Source organism: Rissa tridactyla, chromosome Z, assembly GCF_028500815.1.
Source record: "Rissa tridactyla isolate bRisTri1 chromosome Z, bRisTri1.patW.cur.20221130, whole genome shotgun sequence".
Lineage (NCBI taxonomy): Eukaryota > Metazoa > Chordata > Aves > Charadriiformes > Laridae > Rissa > Rissa tridactyla.
In genome coordinates this window covers 83,644,697-83,661,839 of record NC_071497.1, presented here as the reverse complement: position 1 = coordinate 83,661,839, position 17,143 = coordinate 83,644,697, and the positions used below count along the sequence as shown (strand labels likewise).

The window sequence follows — 17,143 nt, the reverse complement described above, 5'->3', positions numbered from 1 at the left end:
GTGCTGAGCCCCTGGCCCAGGTTGCCCAGAGAAGCTGTGGCTGCCCCATCCCTGGAGGGGTTCAAGGCCAGGTTGGCCGGGGCTTGGAGCAACCTGGGCTGGTGGGAGGTGTCCCTGCCCAGGGCAAGGGGTTGGAACTGGATGGTCTTTAAGGCCCCTTCCAACGCAAACCATTCCATGATTCTATGAATTTATTGATGTGCCCCCATTTCTTACAAAATCCTATCTGCAATAGCTTAAAAACCAATTGCAGCTACCCATGTTTTCTGTAGGTTGCCTCTCCTGCATACAAGCAGGGCATGCTCCACTGCCATCACAGCTGGAGAGTGGGGGGGCCCTATCCGCAGACCGGGCCTTGCTACCGCCCAGGGCGAAGCACAGTCTTTAACAATTATATATGATCTTCAAAATCTCCACGCTCAGCCCGCAGACCGCCTCTAACTGGGGTGCGCAGGCGGGCTGGGCCGTGAGGCGGCTGTTCCCCGCCGTCCTTCCCCCTCCTCCTCCCGCCAGAGCCCCCCGAGGGCTGATGGCGGTTCCCGCCCTTCGCGCTGAGGCGCCGCGCGCCCTGGCCCCCGCGGGCTGCCCGCCGCGCTGCCTGTCGCCCGCCGCCGCAGCCCAGCCGGCCGCACCGGCCCGTCAGTGCCGAGCGTCGCCGCCCCCCCGCCGCTATAGCTGCCTCGCCGGCAGGCGGGCGGGCCCCGGCGCTCGGCCGGGCAGCCCCGGCTCCGTGAGGGCCCGGCGGGGCGGAGCGGCGGCGGGCAGGCTGCAGCGGCGGGGCGGCTGGAGGCAGGTTAGTCTCGGGGAAGGGGGGGGGGTGGCCGCCGTGCTGCGCTCCCCTCTCGCCCGAGTGGGCCCGCCCGCCGCCTGTGGGCGCGAACCGGCGGGCGGAACCATCCTCCTCACGGAAAAAGGGGAGGCTCGGCGAGCTCGGGGGCCCCCCCGCTAGGGAATGGACCGGCCCTCCTGCCCGTTGTAAACTGTCGGAAACAGGCGGTACCATCTCCCTGGCCGGGGGTGTGCGTGGTGGGTGTCTCTTCATGCCCTTCCCATGATGGCGAAGGCAGGGGATGGCGGCCCTGCTTGTGGGGCAGGGGACCGTTCCGGGGGCTCCCTGGCGAGCAGGGAGGCGTTCGCTGCTCCTGGCTCCGCAGGGGGCAATGGCAGCCTCACGGGGGAGGCCGTGCAGGCTCTCTGGGCAGCCCTGGAGCCCCGCGCCCCTCAGCACAGGCCGGGGCTGCTCTGCTGCCATGTCCTGGGCCTTGCTGGTGGCTCCAGGGGCTCCGGCTTTGCTGCTCGGCTTGTACCGTTGCCTGAGGGTAAAGCCCTGCAAGGGGACCAGGCCTCTTTCCCCGTTGGTTGTGAGTCCCGTTTTGTGGCCCTGTATCGCATGTCGGCCTCTCAGATCACCAAGGGCCAGGTAGGGGTTGAACCAGATGGTCCCTCTTGTCCTGACCTGCCCAAATTATCATGTATAGCTTCCTCCCATTGCTGTAGGTGTAATGCCAGCGCGAAGGTGAAGTTTCCCTGATGTGTTGGGCTGCCATTATAAAAACCAAGGTACAGAAGTTTTTTTAGGACTTTCTTGCAGGGCCATGAGCTTTAGACTTAAAATTAAGCTATGCTGAAAGCTGGCTCCGCTAATAACTACCACACTGTCTGCATAAGTACATTGTGAATAAGAGAACCAATGGAGATCTAGGGTAAAAGAGGAATAACAAACCAAAAAAATCCCATTTCTGCTCACCTAGGATATACTGTCTCTGCACTTAGCTGTGCTATCCATGCAGGCATGGTGCAGTTGCTCTGCAGTCATGTGTCTTTATATAATAGCACCTTCTTCAGTCTTCTTTTTAATCTCTTTCAGCACTCAAAATTCCTTGTGCCTGCAGCTGAAGTGCCTGAGGGAAGAGAGTTTGTTTTTTTTTTGTCATGGAGTCATGCAAATTCCATTCTGTTTAGGCACTTTGTCTGCACTAAGTATTTTACTCAGAGAAGGTGCCTAGAAACCTATTGCCCTCTTTTCCCATGCAATTGATGAAGCTCCCTTAGGAGTCCTGTTACCAGCTTTTCATCGTAGACATTTGACTTTGGCCTGTGTAGCAACAGACATACTTTAAAATAACCATTTTTATTCGTTTTTCCTTATTGCAGGGAACCAGCAGGAATAACAAAAGTGGAATCTCAAAAGTTTTCTGCGCGTGTGTCTTGTACCTGAGACATCAAGTTCACATGATCTTGATCATTGATAAAACTGTCAGCAAAGATAAAACTGTCCTGATAGAAAATTAAATTTACTGAGGCAGGTTCTAATCATGGTGTTGACTACTCTGCGTGTTTTTTAAAAGTACATACTTGTTACGTGTTCTGTCTGTAACTGAAAGGGCTCAACATAAAATCGTCATGACTTGCTAGTGATGACAGATCAGATAGTTATTGTCTGACAAACAGGAGAGAAGCTGCAGTGTTCGACATTTACTAAGAAATATCTCAGCAAACTTGCTCGTGGAGCAAAATACAGCACTTGCAGTACTCAGAAGTAGTTTCTGAAGACAGCTTTTAAGCCAGATGACTTGCATGTAACCTCACTGTTTTCTTCCCCAGTGCCTTTAACCCTTGAATGCTGGCTTCTGTTTTGGGCTGAGTTTCCTGTACCTGCTTGTGTGATACAGAAGCTTGCGGTAGAAAAACTGCTTGACTGTCCCCTTTGCAAGAGGAGGGAGTAACCCTTTGGGGTGCTGAACATCCTTCCAGGTTAAATCCACGCTGGTACACAGGTGGTCAACCACTGAATAGCCTGAGAGGGCCTCTGAATTGTAGGCTGTATCACCGTCGATCTCGCTTACAAAAATAAAATTAACAGTATCCACTTTTGCAGAGCATTTTCAGCTTTATAGTCGGAGAACTGTATCATCGCTTAGTAGTATTGTATTTATTTTTTACTTGAACAGCGCCATTGGTGTCGATGGGACTTGTGGAAATGTGCTTGCTGAGGCCTTGAACCAGCAATACCAGACCTAATGATCCTCTTCCCAACAGTCTTAGTTGTTTAGAGAATTTTTTGACGCGCACAAATAAAGGCACTTAAAAAACAAATAGCACCTGATTTCCATATATAGAGTCTTTGGGAAAATACCACCCCATCAATTATGTATTTTTTTTTAAACACTGCCTTTTATTTCTCCGTCTAAAGGGGCCCATTTAATACTGCGAGTAATGTTCTGAGTAATACCGGGCTTGGCACAAATGAGGCGCTTAACTGAGTTCCTTATTTTTATTATCCATTGTCTGCTAACCAGTTTTTTGTTGTTTCATTTATTTGCCTTTTCCCTGGGGAAGGAAGGATGGCAGCTCGGCATGCGCTGAAAGCTGTCTTGGTGGATCTCAGCGGCACGCTTCACATTGAAGACTCAGCTGTGCCAGGCGCGCAGGAAGCTCTTAAAAGGCAAGCTACCTTTTTTGATTTCCTCTGATAGGTTGTGTCAGTGCTGTTTGCACAAAGACTCATCTTTAAGTAAACAGGCCTGAAGCTTCTGCCTTTTTACGCTGTTGTGGATAACCAAATATGTGGCCAAATTCTGCATTTATTTATGGCCATATTAATACCAAGAGAAAAGTTGCCACGTATCACCTGAGCCCCCATAGTTTTCCTAAGTTGCCCTCTAGGTCTTTTCTAGGTAGAAGAAGACAATATTCAGAGTGTTTCCGTTAATTCATATGGGACTACAGCCTTAGCCAAAGTGGAAAGTAGTTAAATTAACCTGAATTACCCCATCTACACCAAAGTCACTTCAGCTGAGCTGTGCCTCTGTGCTTTGTTTAACTACAAGAACCTGGTTGTTCATCTGAGCCTTTAGGTGAGCTGAAGTGGAGTAACAGAGAGAATAACTTGGCCTAGTGAGCAAGGCAGCCTTTGCGGGGTTCTCGTTTCATTTAGTCTTTCAGCCAAGGCTTTGCTTTATTATTTTTAAAGTTTATTTCTGCTAGGTAAATGACCTCAGTCATTTTTTAGTTTGAGAAACACTTGGTAATACAACCCATCTTTTGTAGGAATTTCAACACAGGACAGTTAAGTACCTCTTTCCCTTCTGATGAAAGAGTGCTTAAAGAAACCGAGGCACAGTAAAATGACTTAATCCGGCTGAGTCAGTGGCAAAATAGGATACGCAACCCCAGGGATCTTTGTGCTGTGTTTTGACACTGTTTTCCTGGAGAGGACATCTTGCAATGGCTGAAGAAAACCACAAAATGATATATACTGTCATAGTGAGTGAAGGAGGACACCTTAAGTTGCTGGGACAGTAAGAATCAATCAGGGGAGAGGAACAGGGTTGAATTAAGGGTGAGAAGTTTTTACTGAAGTTGTATTGGCTGCTTAGACTTTTATAAAGCTAGGGTGTTGCTCAGAGGAAAAGTTCACAAAGGGATTAGGAAACTCTGCATTTCTTTTCACAATTCTGTGGAAATAACTATCTCCTGAAGATGCATAACTGCTGGGAAGTAAAAACTGCTGAAGTGTTGGGTACTTGTTCGTTACCCTTTTATTCACTGGACCTTGCCTGCATGGTATTTGATGCTGCAGGGAGAATTTGTGCCAGGTGAGAGTCAGCATTCTTGAAAATCCATATATATAAAAAAAGTGGTGATACTGTTGGGAAGAGCTCGGTACCTGTCCCGTCTGCTGCTTACCTCCAAACCTCCAGGGGGTAGACTGGACAGAAGAAAGGGCTTCTGTAGAATCAGCAGACAAACTGTTTTCTAAAGCCGCTCATTCGCCTTTGTCTTCTGCCTGATTCCTCCTGAGCCGTGCTCTTGCAGGTCCTGTGTTGGCTTTTGCAAGGTTAGAGAAGGGAAAAGGTGCAGAGAGAGCCTGGTGCTGTTTGTCAGCTTCAGCCTGCTGTCACAGGTATGAAGGGGAGGTGTCATTTCACTGCAAAGGACAACCAGATTTTAGAGGTTTGAAAAAATTATTTTCTCATGCTCTTTCTTGCTAATCCTTGTCATTGTCCTTCCTAAAGAGAAGCTGAAATGATTGGCATGCAGCTTGCTTAGGGAACAAATGGATAGGTTCCATCTTTAGTGTTACTTCTCAGTGTTGAGGTCTATAGGGGAAAAGAAATATTAATTTATTTTATTAGCAACCAGGGGACTTTTTTACCAGCTCATACTTGTGAAGGGTCAGTATATCTGAAAAATAAGAGAAAGAAGTGGCAGGTGGAAGCAAGTCTCCAGAGTTGACCAACTTTATTCTGATGTTCTCCACGCAGTCGTGATGCCAGTGTTTGTTTCTATAGCAACAAAGAGAGAAAGTGATGGCGGGGGAATAATTAAAGGGAATGCCTTTAAAATTGTCACTTAAAATTATTTGATTGTTTGGTAGCACGTACTGTCAAGTGTAGGGCAATAATGTGGTTTTATGTGATATTGCTGTTCCTCTGTAGAGGGAGAAATGGCTGCGAAAGCTGACATAAAATCGCCACGCAGGTGACACAGGCTCCTCGAGCATCCTGCATCTCTGAATGAGCCACAGCTGCTGTGAAAATCACTCGGCATGTGGAGTTCAATGGATTAATTTAGCAACAAGGTTCTTTTGTTTATTTATGTTGGTTCAGGATGCTTTAGACAAACGGTTCTTTTTCAGTCCCAAAGAGATGTATGAGGGTGTAAGTGGAGGGATGCTGTGGCTGATTTGCCTTTGCTCTTTATCCATCAGGCTGCGCCGTGCTCCGGTTACCATTCGATTTGTGACGAACACAACGAAGGAGTGCAAGAGAGACCTGCTGGAGAGGCTAACAAAACTGGGATTTGACATTGCAGAAAACGAGATCTTCACGTCGCTGACAGCAGCCAGAAATCTTCTGGAGCAAAAGCAGGTGCGGCCACTCCTCCTGGTGGACGATAAGGCCCTGCCTGATTTCACAGGTGAGATGGTCAGAAAACAGCACGGGGGAAGTTACTGAACAACTAAGGAAATGTAGTGCTCTCCGTTTTGTAGAATGACAATCATAGGTATCACTAGCTATGGTGGAGCCTGAAATGTGGAACTCCCCAGAGTCATAAAGGTCCTTTCTTCTTTTTAAATTAACATTAAGCGGTCTGAAGTCATGGCTTCTTGAGGAGTAATGGAAATGGCAGCCAAAGCCTTCAAATGGTCATGAATTTGGGTAAAACTCAATATTTTTTATTAATTTCCAGTGTAAAAAAAAAAAAAAGAAAAAGTAATACTTACCACTAGATCATTGGACATTTATTGCACTTACCAGTGCTGAATTATTTTATAGCAAGGATATGTCCATTGGTTGGAAATCAGGTTTCCCTCAGGTATTGCACAGAGGTTTCACTCGTAAAGAGTCTAAAAGCCAGCGTGTAGGCACACACAGGAGACTATTTCTCTCTTAATAGATTATTATTAAATGTAAAATCTCTGGGTAATTATTGTTACTTATTTGGTATTGAACATATAGGTGTCATTCCATGTGCTTTGATACCTTAATTGGTCACAGAAGGTTCATTGCCCTGACTTCTCTGAATTGACATCTCTAAAGACCTGGTTAAAACTCGCTTTACTTTCAGATGTTCCCATTTCCTTCCCTCAACAGTAAGGGGAGTAGGTGATGATATATTCTAACTTGGACATGTCTGGCAGGTGCCTGAAGCTGGGACAGTTAGTCCGTGACTTAACCATGTTGCTGTTTCAAGAGAAGTGAAGATACCCACGTTTTTAAAATACTCAGAGTTGAAAACTGTGTCTTGTATATTCAGTCTTTCGTTTTAAAGTCAAGGCGGCAAGAAATGCGGACGGCTTCCCGCTGCCCCCTGCCCCTTGCCTTATGAACTGAAATTCTTATGGCCGTGTAATTTAAGTAGGTTCTGATCTTGCTAGGAGCTAGATATTTCCTCTTAAATTTTAGTGCCATAGTCTAGTCAGTAATCTTCTGAAAGATAAGTGTTCAGGAGAAAAGCCTCTGTGGGCTCTGAGAGCGATGAAACCTGATAATCTGTTCTACCTAACATCGTATCCAGAGAAATACGCCCCGAGCAATATTCTGTATTAGTGTTCTCGGGGAGCCTTTCTTGGGTCAGAAACAGCAGAGACAGCAGCTATTTCACTGAAGGTATTTACATCAGTTTAATCTCCATGTATTTGGGATCTTTCCATCAGTTTTACGGTAGCTGATGCTAATTTTGTAAAACATGGCAAAAATAGAGATACCAGTGGAGTACATTGGTGGCATTATCTGTATTGCTTGGGTCTGGAAAGGGTTGTTTAGTTTGTTTTTGCTACAAGCAGTTTGGCTCGTATTCTCTCGGTGCTGCTCTTGAAACATTTAAGTACAACGGAGAATGCTTTAAATTCTTGTTAATGGCTGCTGTTGAACTATTCTTGGCTAATCTCTCTATAAAGTTGGTCACAGATGGATGAATGTAGTCCATTCTTGGTTAAGGGTCCCAGATGCTTTTGGGTGGTGTTACTAGTCCACATGGCATCTCTCAGTGCACATTTTGCTCTCTGAGCTAACTGAAGGACGTACGGCAGGAGACATCAGCCAGCAGGCTGCGATGATACTCTCTGGATACCCGGGAGCTCTAGTAGTCCTAGTGAAGGTGTAGAGGAAATGCTGTGTGAAGGCAGAACAAAAACCTCATCAAGTCCAGGATGCAGCTGATAACTTAAACCTGTCTTATATAAAACTCTGGTACTCCCATTTCTCCTGTAGATGCTGCTCTGCTTCCATTGCTGGTTCTGTTCGGAGGAGGCACTGCCATGTAAAAACAGTCATCATAGAATCATAGAATGATTCAGGTTGGAAGGGACCTTAAAGATCGTCTAGTTCCAATCCCCTGCCCCGGGCGGGGACACCTCCCACCAGCCCAGGTTGCTCCAAGCCCCGTCCAACCTGGCCTTGAACACCTCCAGGGATGGGGCAGCCCCAGCTTCTCTGGGCAGCCTGGGCCAGGGGCCCACCACCCTCACAGCAAAGAATTTCTTCCTTAGATCTCATCTAAATCTCCCCTCTTTCAGGTTAAACCTGTTCCCCTCGTCCTATGGCTCCTCTCCCTGATCCAGAGTCCCTCCCCATCTTTCCTGGAGCCCCTTTAGGGACTGAAAGGGCCTGGAAGGTCTCCCCGGAGCCTTCTCTTCTCCAGGCTGAACCCCCCCAACTCTTTCAGCCTGTCTTCATAGGAGAGCGGCTCCAGCTCTTGCAGCATCTTTGTGCCCCTCCTCCAGAGTAGTGCAGGACAAAGGAGGCCCAAACTGTTCTTGGGGGAACTAATCCACATTAAAAAAAAAGACTTTCCAGAAGAGCCCAAACTAATCTAGTGTAATGGCTTCTAGGTCATGGTGCAATACCATCTTTGCCATCATAACTAGACTGATACGTGGAATAACAGGCTTTAAACTGTTACTGCAGTTTCTGTGACTAGAGGGAGTAGAAAAACTGGATGGAATTCACTAATCTTCCTGGTTTACTGACTTACAAAGGAGATGAATATATGTAGAAAGAGATTCTCGGAGAACAAGAAGTCATTCAGTTAAAAAAGGGATTTGTGCAGTCTGCCGTGTTTCGGTGAGAGAATTGCCGTTCAACAGTCGCTGTTAAGACTATCCATCTGCAGAGTTGTGTTCGTCGTAGATCAACACCTTTTCCACAGATGCTTTCCGCATTTCTAAAAGACATGAGCCTAGTCTATGTGATGTGTCTGTGTCAGAAAATGCTCATTTTTTGCTGCCGTTAATTGCACTCGTTGACTGTGTACTCCTAAGTATGAATAAAGTTCTGTTTGCTCAGAGGCATGTTTTGATTCTCCAGGGATAGCCACCGATGACCCCAACGCAGTGGTGGTAGGACTGGCTCCTGAGCACTTTCACTATGAGATGATGAACAGAGCGTTTCGGTAAGTCACCCCCTCTCCTTGGGGCTTTCTGAGTTGTGGTTGTCCTGTGCTGGGCTCCGTACCTCTACATAGACAAGGAAGTCCTTCTCATATGTGGAAAAGAAGGTGGCAGCAATGTCACTGTTATGTAGCATGTCGTCTTCTGTGTCCGAGAGAGAGACACCAACCTTGGTGTATTTGGGGCCTTAACCATGAACTTCAGGCAGTCCAGCCCTGGTTTTCCTAGCTTTCGGTCTGTAAATAAACTGTAGAAGTACAGTCATGGTTGTCGCTGAGGTGAAAAAGTTAGCAACGCTTCAAGAGGAAATACACAAAACCAAGGATATTGGGAAGTATTTGGGAGACGGTGTCGATGTTTCAAACCTTGGCCTTCAGAGCGGAAGTGTTACGGGTAAGGAAATCCAGTATTTAGGGCAGATTATTCCTTATCTACCTAGTGCAGGATATCTAGCGATACCTTGTGAAGCATCTTGCGTTCAGGAGTGGCCAGCACAATATGCTGGGCTAAATGAACTATGGACCAGATTTGGCCTGTCTTGTTTCTAAAGCTTTTTGGGTTGTGTGTTGATTAAGGGGTAAATCAGATCAAATTTATCTGTGACTGTGCACGAGCGAGGATGGAATAGCGTGTGCAGAAGTGCACAGCTGTGCGTCCTCCCTAGTTCTAGCTCAGCACAGCACTCTTTGATTTTAACTTGAAACAAGCCTTTAGCTTCAAAGACGGGAACGTGAGCCAGTTGCTGAGTTTAGCCCTGATGATTTGCATTTTGTTCGCTGTGAAATGTGCGGAGAAGGGTCGGCTGAGCGTTCCCCTCAGCCTGCACCCAGCAGAGCCTGTTGTGCCTCCGTTGCATTCTGCTGGGAGCTCTGGGAGCCCACTGTCCTTCAGCAGCGGTTTAGGCCGAGCTGACCAGCCTTGGCCTTGTAACGGAGGAGGAGCACCCACGTGCACAGCTCATCCTGGCTGTGGGAGGACCGACTTTCAGTGCTGTCTCAGAGCTAAAGAGGACGTCTGGTAACACCCTGCTTAACTCCATGCCCTGTTAACGATACACGCGATGAGTCCTTTCCACTCTTTGCTCACGGGATGATGGCTACCACAGAATTTTTCACCTCGGAATTTAATAAAACAACTTGATCTCAAGCACCTTAATCTGTCTTTATAACCACTAAATTCGAAGAGGGAGTGTCAATTACTGCTCACCAGGAGGCTCCTTGGAGTAGGAAGCCAATGCTGTCCTTATCCACATGCCAGTTCTATGTCATAAGAACGTGTATTGACCCAAACTGACTCTCCGTCTGCCTCGTTAGTGCATGTTGCCAATGGCATCGATTTTAGAGTTTTACAGCGCACTCATGAGTGGTCTCTAATTTCACAATCATGTATTCCACTGCTTACATCATTTTATTTATTGATATTTCTGTCATGAATATATTAACTGTCGAGTAATAGTCATTAGCTGCTTGGGGCTGGAGACTGTGACTCTCAAAACAAAAGTCATCGCAGGCTGGTGGCCAGCAGGTCGGGGAGGTGATTCTACTCCTCTACTCCACTCTCGTGAGACCCCACCTGGAGTACTGCGTCCAGCTCTGGAGTCTTCAGCACAGGAGGGACATGGACCTGTTGGAGCGGGGCCAGAGGAGGCCCCGGAGATGCTGGGAGGGCTGGAGCCCCTCTGCTGGGAGGACAGGCTGAGAGAGCTGGGGGGGTTCAGCCTGGAGAAGAGAAGGCTCCGGGGAGACCTTCCAGCCCCTTCCAGTCCCTCAAGGGGGTCCAGGAAAGCTGGGGAGGGACTTTTTACAAGGACATGTAGCGATAGCATGAGGGATAATGGCTTTAAACTGAAAAAGGGTGGATTTAGATGAGATCTGAGGAAGAAATTCTTTGCTGTGAGGGTGGTGAGCCCCTGGCCCTGGTTGCCCAGAGAAGCTGTGGCTGCCCCATCCCTGGAGGGGTTCAAGGCCAGGTTGGCCGGGGCTTGGAGCAACCTGGTGTGGTGGGAGGTGTCCCTGCCCAGGGCAGGGCGGTTGGAACTGGATGATCTTTAAGGTCCCTTGCAACCCAAACCATTCTGTGATTCCCCAGGCCAGCACGCACAGGAAAGCCTGCAGAACTGGCCCAATGGAAGTGGGGGAGTTTGTCTCAGGCTGGATTTGGGCTTTTTGCATTACAGACAGAATTGAAGACTTGCTCTGGCGATGGAAGGAAGGTGCTGGAGGCCAAATCCAGGCCCCTGCAGTGGGTGCAGTGTGGCCTTGCTGCCCGAGAGAGACGTATTTAAAGGGTAGTATGGAGTGCGTGCTGCCTGAGCATCCTATAGCCCGGGCTGGCTGGGTGGTGCAGCTGAGTGTGGAGCAAAGCTGAGTCCTTCAGTTCACCTTGGCTCGCGCAGACGCATTCCCAGCCGCTTGGCTGCCTGGAAGGAGATTTCATCCTCTGTGAATCTGTCCCGGGTTTGCCGGGGGTTTTCCTGGTCCTGTGCGTCAGGCTGGGCAGAGGCCCTAGAACGGGCTCTGTCTGATGTTTAACATCTCATTGACTCATTCAGGGTTTTTCCCCCAGTCCTCTGTTGAGGGTAAACTGTTTTACTGGTGTCAGTTTTGTTTGGTCTAATGGAAATATTAACTACTGCCCGCGTTCTCTTTTTCTTCGGCCTTATGCCACGTCCTTTACTTTATTCCTTGTCCTTTATTGCTCAGATAATTAAGTCACTTAGGATTTGCATTGCTCGTAGCAAAACTTTAAGGTGAATCTGATTAAATGCAGATATCTACAGTGCCGATGCCTGCATCTGAGCTGGTGACCTGAGCTCCTGAGGGAGAGAGGAGGCGCTTGCAAAGCATCATTCATTTTTCCCCTAGTAGTGCTTAAAATAGGACAGTTGAACTGTGCCCTAGAAGTGCTTTTTCCTCTCCGCTGACTGTGAAGAGCCCAGGCTGACTAATTACCTGGTAGGCAACTACCCGGTTGATATCCAACATCAGGTTAGGTAAATCTAACCCGATACGAGTCCCAAAACGAGATCCACAGAGCGAGGCCGTTCTCCAGGCACCTTTGAAATGACTGAGACTAAATTTCTCTTTTTGTATACGTGGGATTTTGATGCCGCATTTAAAAGAATTCTCTCAGGTGAGATCTCTTCTGCGAACCGCTGAATGTCAGTGGTTGTGACTGTCAAATTAGATTTTTCTGTGTCCTAGAGGCATCCTCCCATCGCGAACATGTCTGGCTGCTCGCAGATGCACATGCCAGCTCTCTTCTTGTTGAGCTTGCTTTGGAAGGCATTGATTTGCGATAATTAAGTGAAATGAAATATTATCATTTATGTACTGCTCAGAGTACCCAGGCTGCTCTATAAGCACGTGGGAAGGAGCAGACGTCCTCCACGGAGCACACAACTCACCTAAGCCAACCTCTTTGAGCAGAGCCACAGCAGAGCTCCAGAAAGGCAGTGAAGGGGCAACGCAAGATTTTGTGCGTTTTCTTAACGTTTTTTTTTTAATTTTTTGCAAATCAGGCAGGGCTAAGGGGAAAAGAAATCCTTCTTCCTACCCCGAAGATAATGGCCAGCGTTTCCCCTCTATCCCCCAGCTCTGCTAGTTGCATTCCTACCTGTTGTGATGAAGAGTGGAGCTGCCTGCGGTACCTGAAGAAGGTGCTGTAAAATGGAATTTTTAGAGATACTGTCTGGAGGGCTTTTGTTGCACTGAAACAGGAAGAAATTGTTTGCTGGGAGGGTGGTGAGCCCCTGGCCCAGGTTGCCCAGAGAAGCTGTGGCTGCCCCATCCCTGGAGGGGTTCAAGGCCAGGTTGGACGGGGCTTGGAGCAACCTGGTCTGGTGGGAGGTGTCCCTGCCCAGGGCAGGGGGTTTGGAACTGGATGGGCTTTAAGGTCCCTTCAAACTTAAACCATTCTATGAGTCTAAATCCAGCTTTGTTTCTGAAAGCCTCAGTAATGGCGCTGTTACCTGGGGAATTTGGTGGGATGTGAACACGCCTAATATCTTTGTGCCTTTTCACGTAACTTGTTATTGTAATTCCTCCAACGTTAAAACGTAAAGCTAAGGTAAAATGATTTATCCTGTACCTGGGACTCACCTGAACACCCATCTCTGCTGGAAACACAGAGCTGTTGGGCTGTCAGAGGCGATACCAACAGCCCCAGGAGCTGCCGGGCTGTGGATTTCCTGGCAGCAGCATCCTGAAGGCGCTGCTGGGTTCTCAATCCAGGCGAGGAGATTAAGGCTCTGGCCATCAAACCGCTACCTAAAACCGCTACCTGGGATTCATGTATTTTAAAAGATTTGTTTGGGGAAATCAGCTGGCTTCTATGTTGGGATGTTTGCCGTGGTGCAAAGTGAGGCTGCTTAGAGTAATGGGCCTTAGTGCATGGGAGATATAGTCAGGATTTAAAAATAGTTACCTGTTAAAATCCTCAAGATTTCTCTTGAAATAAACTCCTCAATAACCTCTTTATTTGGGGGATTTGTTTTATTAGCTGTTTCTGGGGAAAAGGAAGGAAGGAAGGAACTTTATTTAACTCTCCAAACAAATGACAGCTTGAATTATAATTTGGGGCTTCGTGAAAGTCAGTGTCATCAACTTAAACGAAAGCCAGCTCAGGCCTTCACCTGTAAATATAATTTCTTTAATCTAATTTTTGTACTTTCTTCTTCATGCATTCTTCAGGTTGATTTTGGATGGTGCTCCTCTCATAGCTATACATAAAGCCAGATATTTCAAGAAAAAAGATGGCTTGGCTCTGGGACCTGGACCTTTTGTAACTGGGCTGGAATACGCCACAGACACCAAAGCGACAGTGGTGGGGAAGCCAGAGCAAACCTTCTTCCTCGAAGCTCTGCGGGGGATTGACTGTGCCCCGGAGGAGGCCGTCATGATTGGTGATGTACGTGGGGACCAAATACCTTGTCACCTGCCTTTTCACGTGATGCTCGTCTCCACTGTGTGTCGTTGTCTCCCAAATGCCACGAACCGGTCTTTCTCAAAGCGCTGGGATTAAACGAGGGGTCAAAACGGAACCGTCAAAACTTGCAGGATTTAACGTGTAGTCTGTGGGGCTAGTTCTTTTAATTCAGTCGCCATTTCATCGGGTAAAAAGCCCGTAGTTAATCAGTCCTGTGACAGTTTGTCTAGCTACAAGGTAGCTAAAAGATTTGATTCCATGCAGCTGCTTTTAAGTGGCTGGTCAGTGATGTGCAAAGCAGGGAATGACATGAAAAACTTGTTCAGAAATAGCGCCTGTGACCACTAACCAGCTGATCTCCTCTTGTGTCCCAGGACTGCAGGGACGATGTTGGTGGCGCCCAGAAGGCGGGCATGCGTGGGATTTTGGTAAGGACCGGTAAGTAGTCGGTGGAGCAGTCATTTCGGGAGACAGCTGATCTTGTAGGTGTGAATTTTTTGCTCTAATGACTCTAAAACCCCGAGCACTGGTCAAAAAACCAGAGAGAACCGTTAGATCGACAAAATCAATCATAGCAATGTAACCGCTGATCATTCAGGAGCTCTGGTGACATTCCGTAGTAATTACACTGATAATTATAAAAGTCATTTTCCTTCAGACAAAAGTGGAACCTGAAGGGACTGACACGTATTATCAGTGTTACGGATGGTACCGTGGACTGGGTAAGGTCTTTCTGAGGTGGCAGCTGCTCGTGCCATACAATCTGTTGCGTTGAAAATGAAAGCAAGTAATCCTGCTCTTCCTCGTAAAACCCAGAAGGGAAGGTGATAACATTGTTATTTCAAGAACTTACGATGCGAATATCTGAATAGGCAGCGAGCGAATAATGCCTGTGAAACCAGTGCATAAGTAACACTAACTTTGAACCAGAGCTGCCCCTGGAGGCATCTTCGGTCGTGGATAACAAGTCGCCCATGAGGCAGCAATGTGCCCTTGTGGCCAAGAAGGCCAGTGGTCTCCTGGGGGGCATTAAGAAGAGCGTGGCCAGCAGGTGGAGGGAGGTCATCGTCCCCCTCTGCTCTGCCCTGGGGAGGCCACAGCTGGAGCACTGGGTCTGGTTCTGGGCTCCCCGGTTCAAGAAAGACAGGGAACTGCTGGAGAGAGTCCAGTGGAGACTACCAAGATGATCCAGGGACTGGAGCATCTCTCTGATGAGGAACAGCTGAGAGCCCTGGGGCTGGTCAGCCTGGAGAAGAGAAGCCTGAGAGGGGATCTCATCAATGCTGATCAGTATCTAAAGGGTGGGTGTCAAGAGGATGGGGCCAGACTCCTCTCAGTGGTGCCCGGTGACAGGACAAGGGGCAACGGGCACAAACTGGAACACGGGAAGTTCCATCTGAACATGAGGAACAACTTCTTTCCTTTGAGGCTGCCAGAGCCCTGGAAGAGGCTGCCCAGAGAGGCTGTGGAGTCTCCTCTGGAGATACTCAAAAGCTGCCTGGATGTGTTCTTGTCCAGCCTGGACATGTTCTTGTCCAGCCACCACAACTCTGGGTGACCCTGCTTTGGCAGGGGGATGGATGAGATGATCTCCGAAGGTCCCTTCCAACCCCTACCAGTCTGGGATTCAGTCGGGCTCAGTTTTTATTTAGGGAAGATTGTGAGATGTTTGTTGCAGGAGAACCTCAGATGGGCATTCCTCCTGCCGCGTCTGGTTGTTACTGATCCATGGAGGCTGTAATTTCGGGGGGGGGGGGGCGAAAAAAAAAAGATACCCAAAGGAGCTTGGTAAATGTGTCTTTTTGTTAATCTGTTACAGGTAAATATCGACCGGCAGATGAAGGCAAAATCAATCCGGCTCCTTACTTAACCTGTGAGAATTTCCCAGCGGCAGTGGAACATATCCTAGAGCATCTGCTGTGAGAAAGGGAATAGTTAGTTTGAAGAAACACCTGTGTCGCGTAATTTCCTTTACTCTTGCTTCAAAAATTAAGGTCGCAGGATCAATGCATGCATCAGAAACCTAACCGCGAGCTCCTTCCACTTGAGTTGGGAAGAAGCCCCTTTCCTGTAGTAGTTTCACGAGGATGCGATGAGGGACCGCGGATGCTCAGCAGGTGAGACAGACGGGCTACAACCAACACAGCCGCTTTCCTGTATCCCAGAGGGAGCCTGGTAGAGTTTTCTCTTTATTTTCAGTTTTCAAGAAATACCTGATGAAAAGCCCTTGTCTGGAAAGTGCCACGTTCTTCTGCTGAATAAGCTAAACTGAAAAAAAACCCAACACTGGAAATACTCGAGTAAATAAACCTCAAGGACTAACGGAGCCTTAGTCAGCCCAAAGTGATTTCACTGATTCTGCCTCTGCTCAGCCCTAATTTAAAGGTAGAGATGGTGCACGTTTAGGTGACTTTTAAATTAAAGTTATCACCATTGTTTAGTAATAACTACTGGTGATATCTTTCCTCTCATTAGAACAGATCCCGGTGTTTTTGTTTTTCAGATTTTACATAAAATTAAAACTGTCAGCATTTTACAGATGTTTTAATTAGATGCTGTTATTAAAAAGAATGGTACAGAAACAAAAAATCTGGTATTAAATGCCTTAGAGACTGTGAATTTTTGAAATTAGGCTTCAGGAGGGTCCTATTAATGCTACAGTTGCAAAATTTCACTATTGTTGGGGGGTTTTTTTTGTTTCTTTTTAATGTTACGGGAGAAAATCCTTCACGAGCCATGGGGACAGATTCCAGTTTTTACACGGTTGGTTAGTAGAGCTGTAAAATGAAATTTAATCCCGTAGTAGGCAGTGCTTTTCCTATGCGCTAAATCCCCCAATACGGACCAACTTGGTAATGATGGTAAATCGCTTTTCTGGTCCATTTGCGAACTGTAATAATCAAAGTCCTCAACAGTTTGTTTTACAGTGCTCCTGAGTGTTAAATTATTAGATTGTAATTATACATTGCTGGAGTATTAACCTTATTGAAAATATAGTTTTTTGTGTTAATGAGCCATGCTCGTTCTTGTTAAGAAAAATCATGGTGATGAGTGAACGGGAAGCTCTCCTTCCGTGAAAGGTTGGCTGCAGTCTCAGATTTAATCTCTGTCCGAGACAGAACGTGTGGACGGAGTAGACTTTGCAGTAGAAATACAAGAAACAATAACCCCCCCCCCCCAGGAACAAAAAAACGTCTTTAAATACCGGTTTTTGTGCCCTCATAAAGTGTAACCTACACTTCTGAATAAATTCACGCATCCGATGTTGATGCCAACAGTTCTTAACCTGCGTGGGTTTCTGTTTGGAGTGTGTCTGGGAGG

General features: G+C 47.4%; 1 protein-coding gene across 4 annotated transcripts; it reads left to right on the top strand.

The window, feature by feature from the left end:
- Positions 1 to 713: 713 nt before the first annotated feature.
- On the top strand, positions 714 to 17,104 carry LOC128902682 (haloacid dehalogenase-like hydrolase domain-containing protein 2). Of its 4 annotated transcripts, XR_008463862.1 has the most exons (8): positions 714 to 793; positions 3,340 to 3,445; positions 5,714 to 5,922; positions 8,814 to 8,898; positions 13,588 to 13,804; positions 14,197 to 14,260; positions 15,642 to 15,939; positions 16,022 to 17,103. XR_008463862.1 is itself a non-coding variant. In XM_054186087.1 (7 exons), exons 2-7 carry the CDS (start codon positions 3,345 to 3,347, stop codon positions 15,743 to 15,745), a joined length of 780 nt encoding a protein of 259 aa, XP_054042062.1. In that variant the 5' UTR covers positions 714 to 793; positions 3,340 to 3,344; the 3' UTR covers positions 15,746 to 17,103. The 4 variants fall into 4 exon arrangements, 3 of the variants coding, with proteins under 3 accessions (XP_054042062.1, XP_054042063.1, XP_054042065.1); XM_054186087.1 differs by having other exon boundaries at positions 15,642 to 17,103; XM_054186088.1 differs by having other exon boundaries at positions 728 to 793; positions 3,344 to 3,445; positions 15,642 to 17,102.
- Positions 17,105 to 17,143: the final 39 nt, after the last annotated feature.

Excerpts from the sequence above, each read along its gene's own strand:
- LOC128902682 (XM_054186090.1), top strand. The coding sequence starts at position 3,345 with ATGGCAGCTCGGCATGCGCTGAAAGCTGTCTTGGTGGATCTCAGCGGC. Across the intron at positions 5,923-8,813 it reads GGCCCTGCCTGATTTCACAG|GGATAGCCACCGATGACCCC; the intron begins GTGAGATGGTCA and ends TTGATTCTCCAG. Across the intron at positions 8,899-13,587 it reads ATGATGAACAGAGCGTTTCG|GTTGATTTTGGATGGTGCTC; the intron begins GTAAGTCACCCC and ends TGCATTCTTCAG.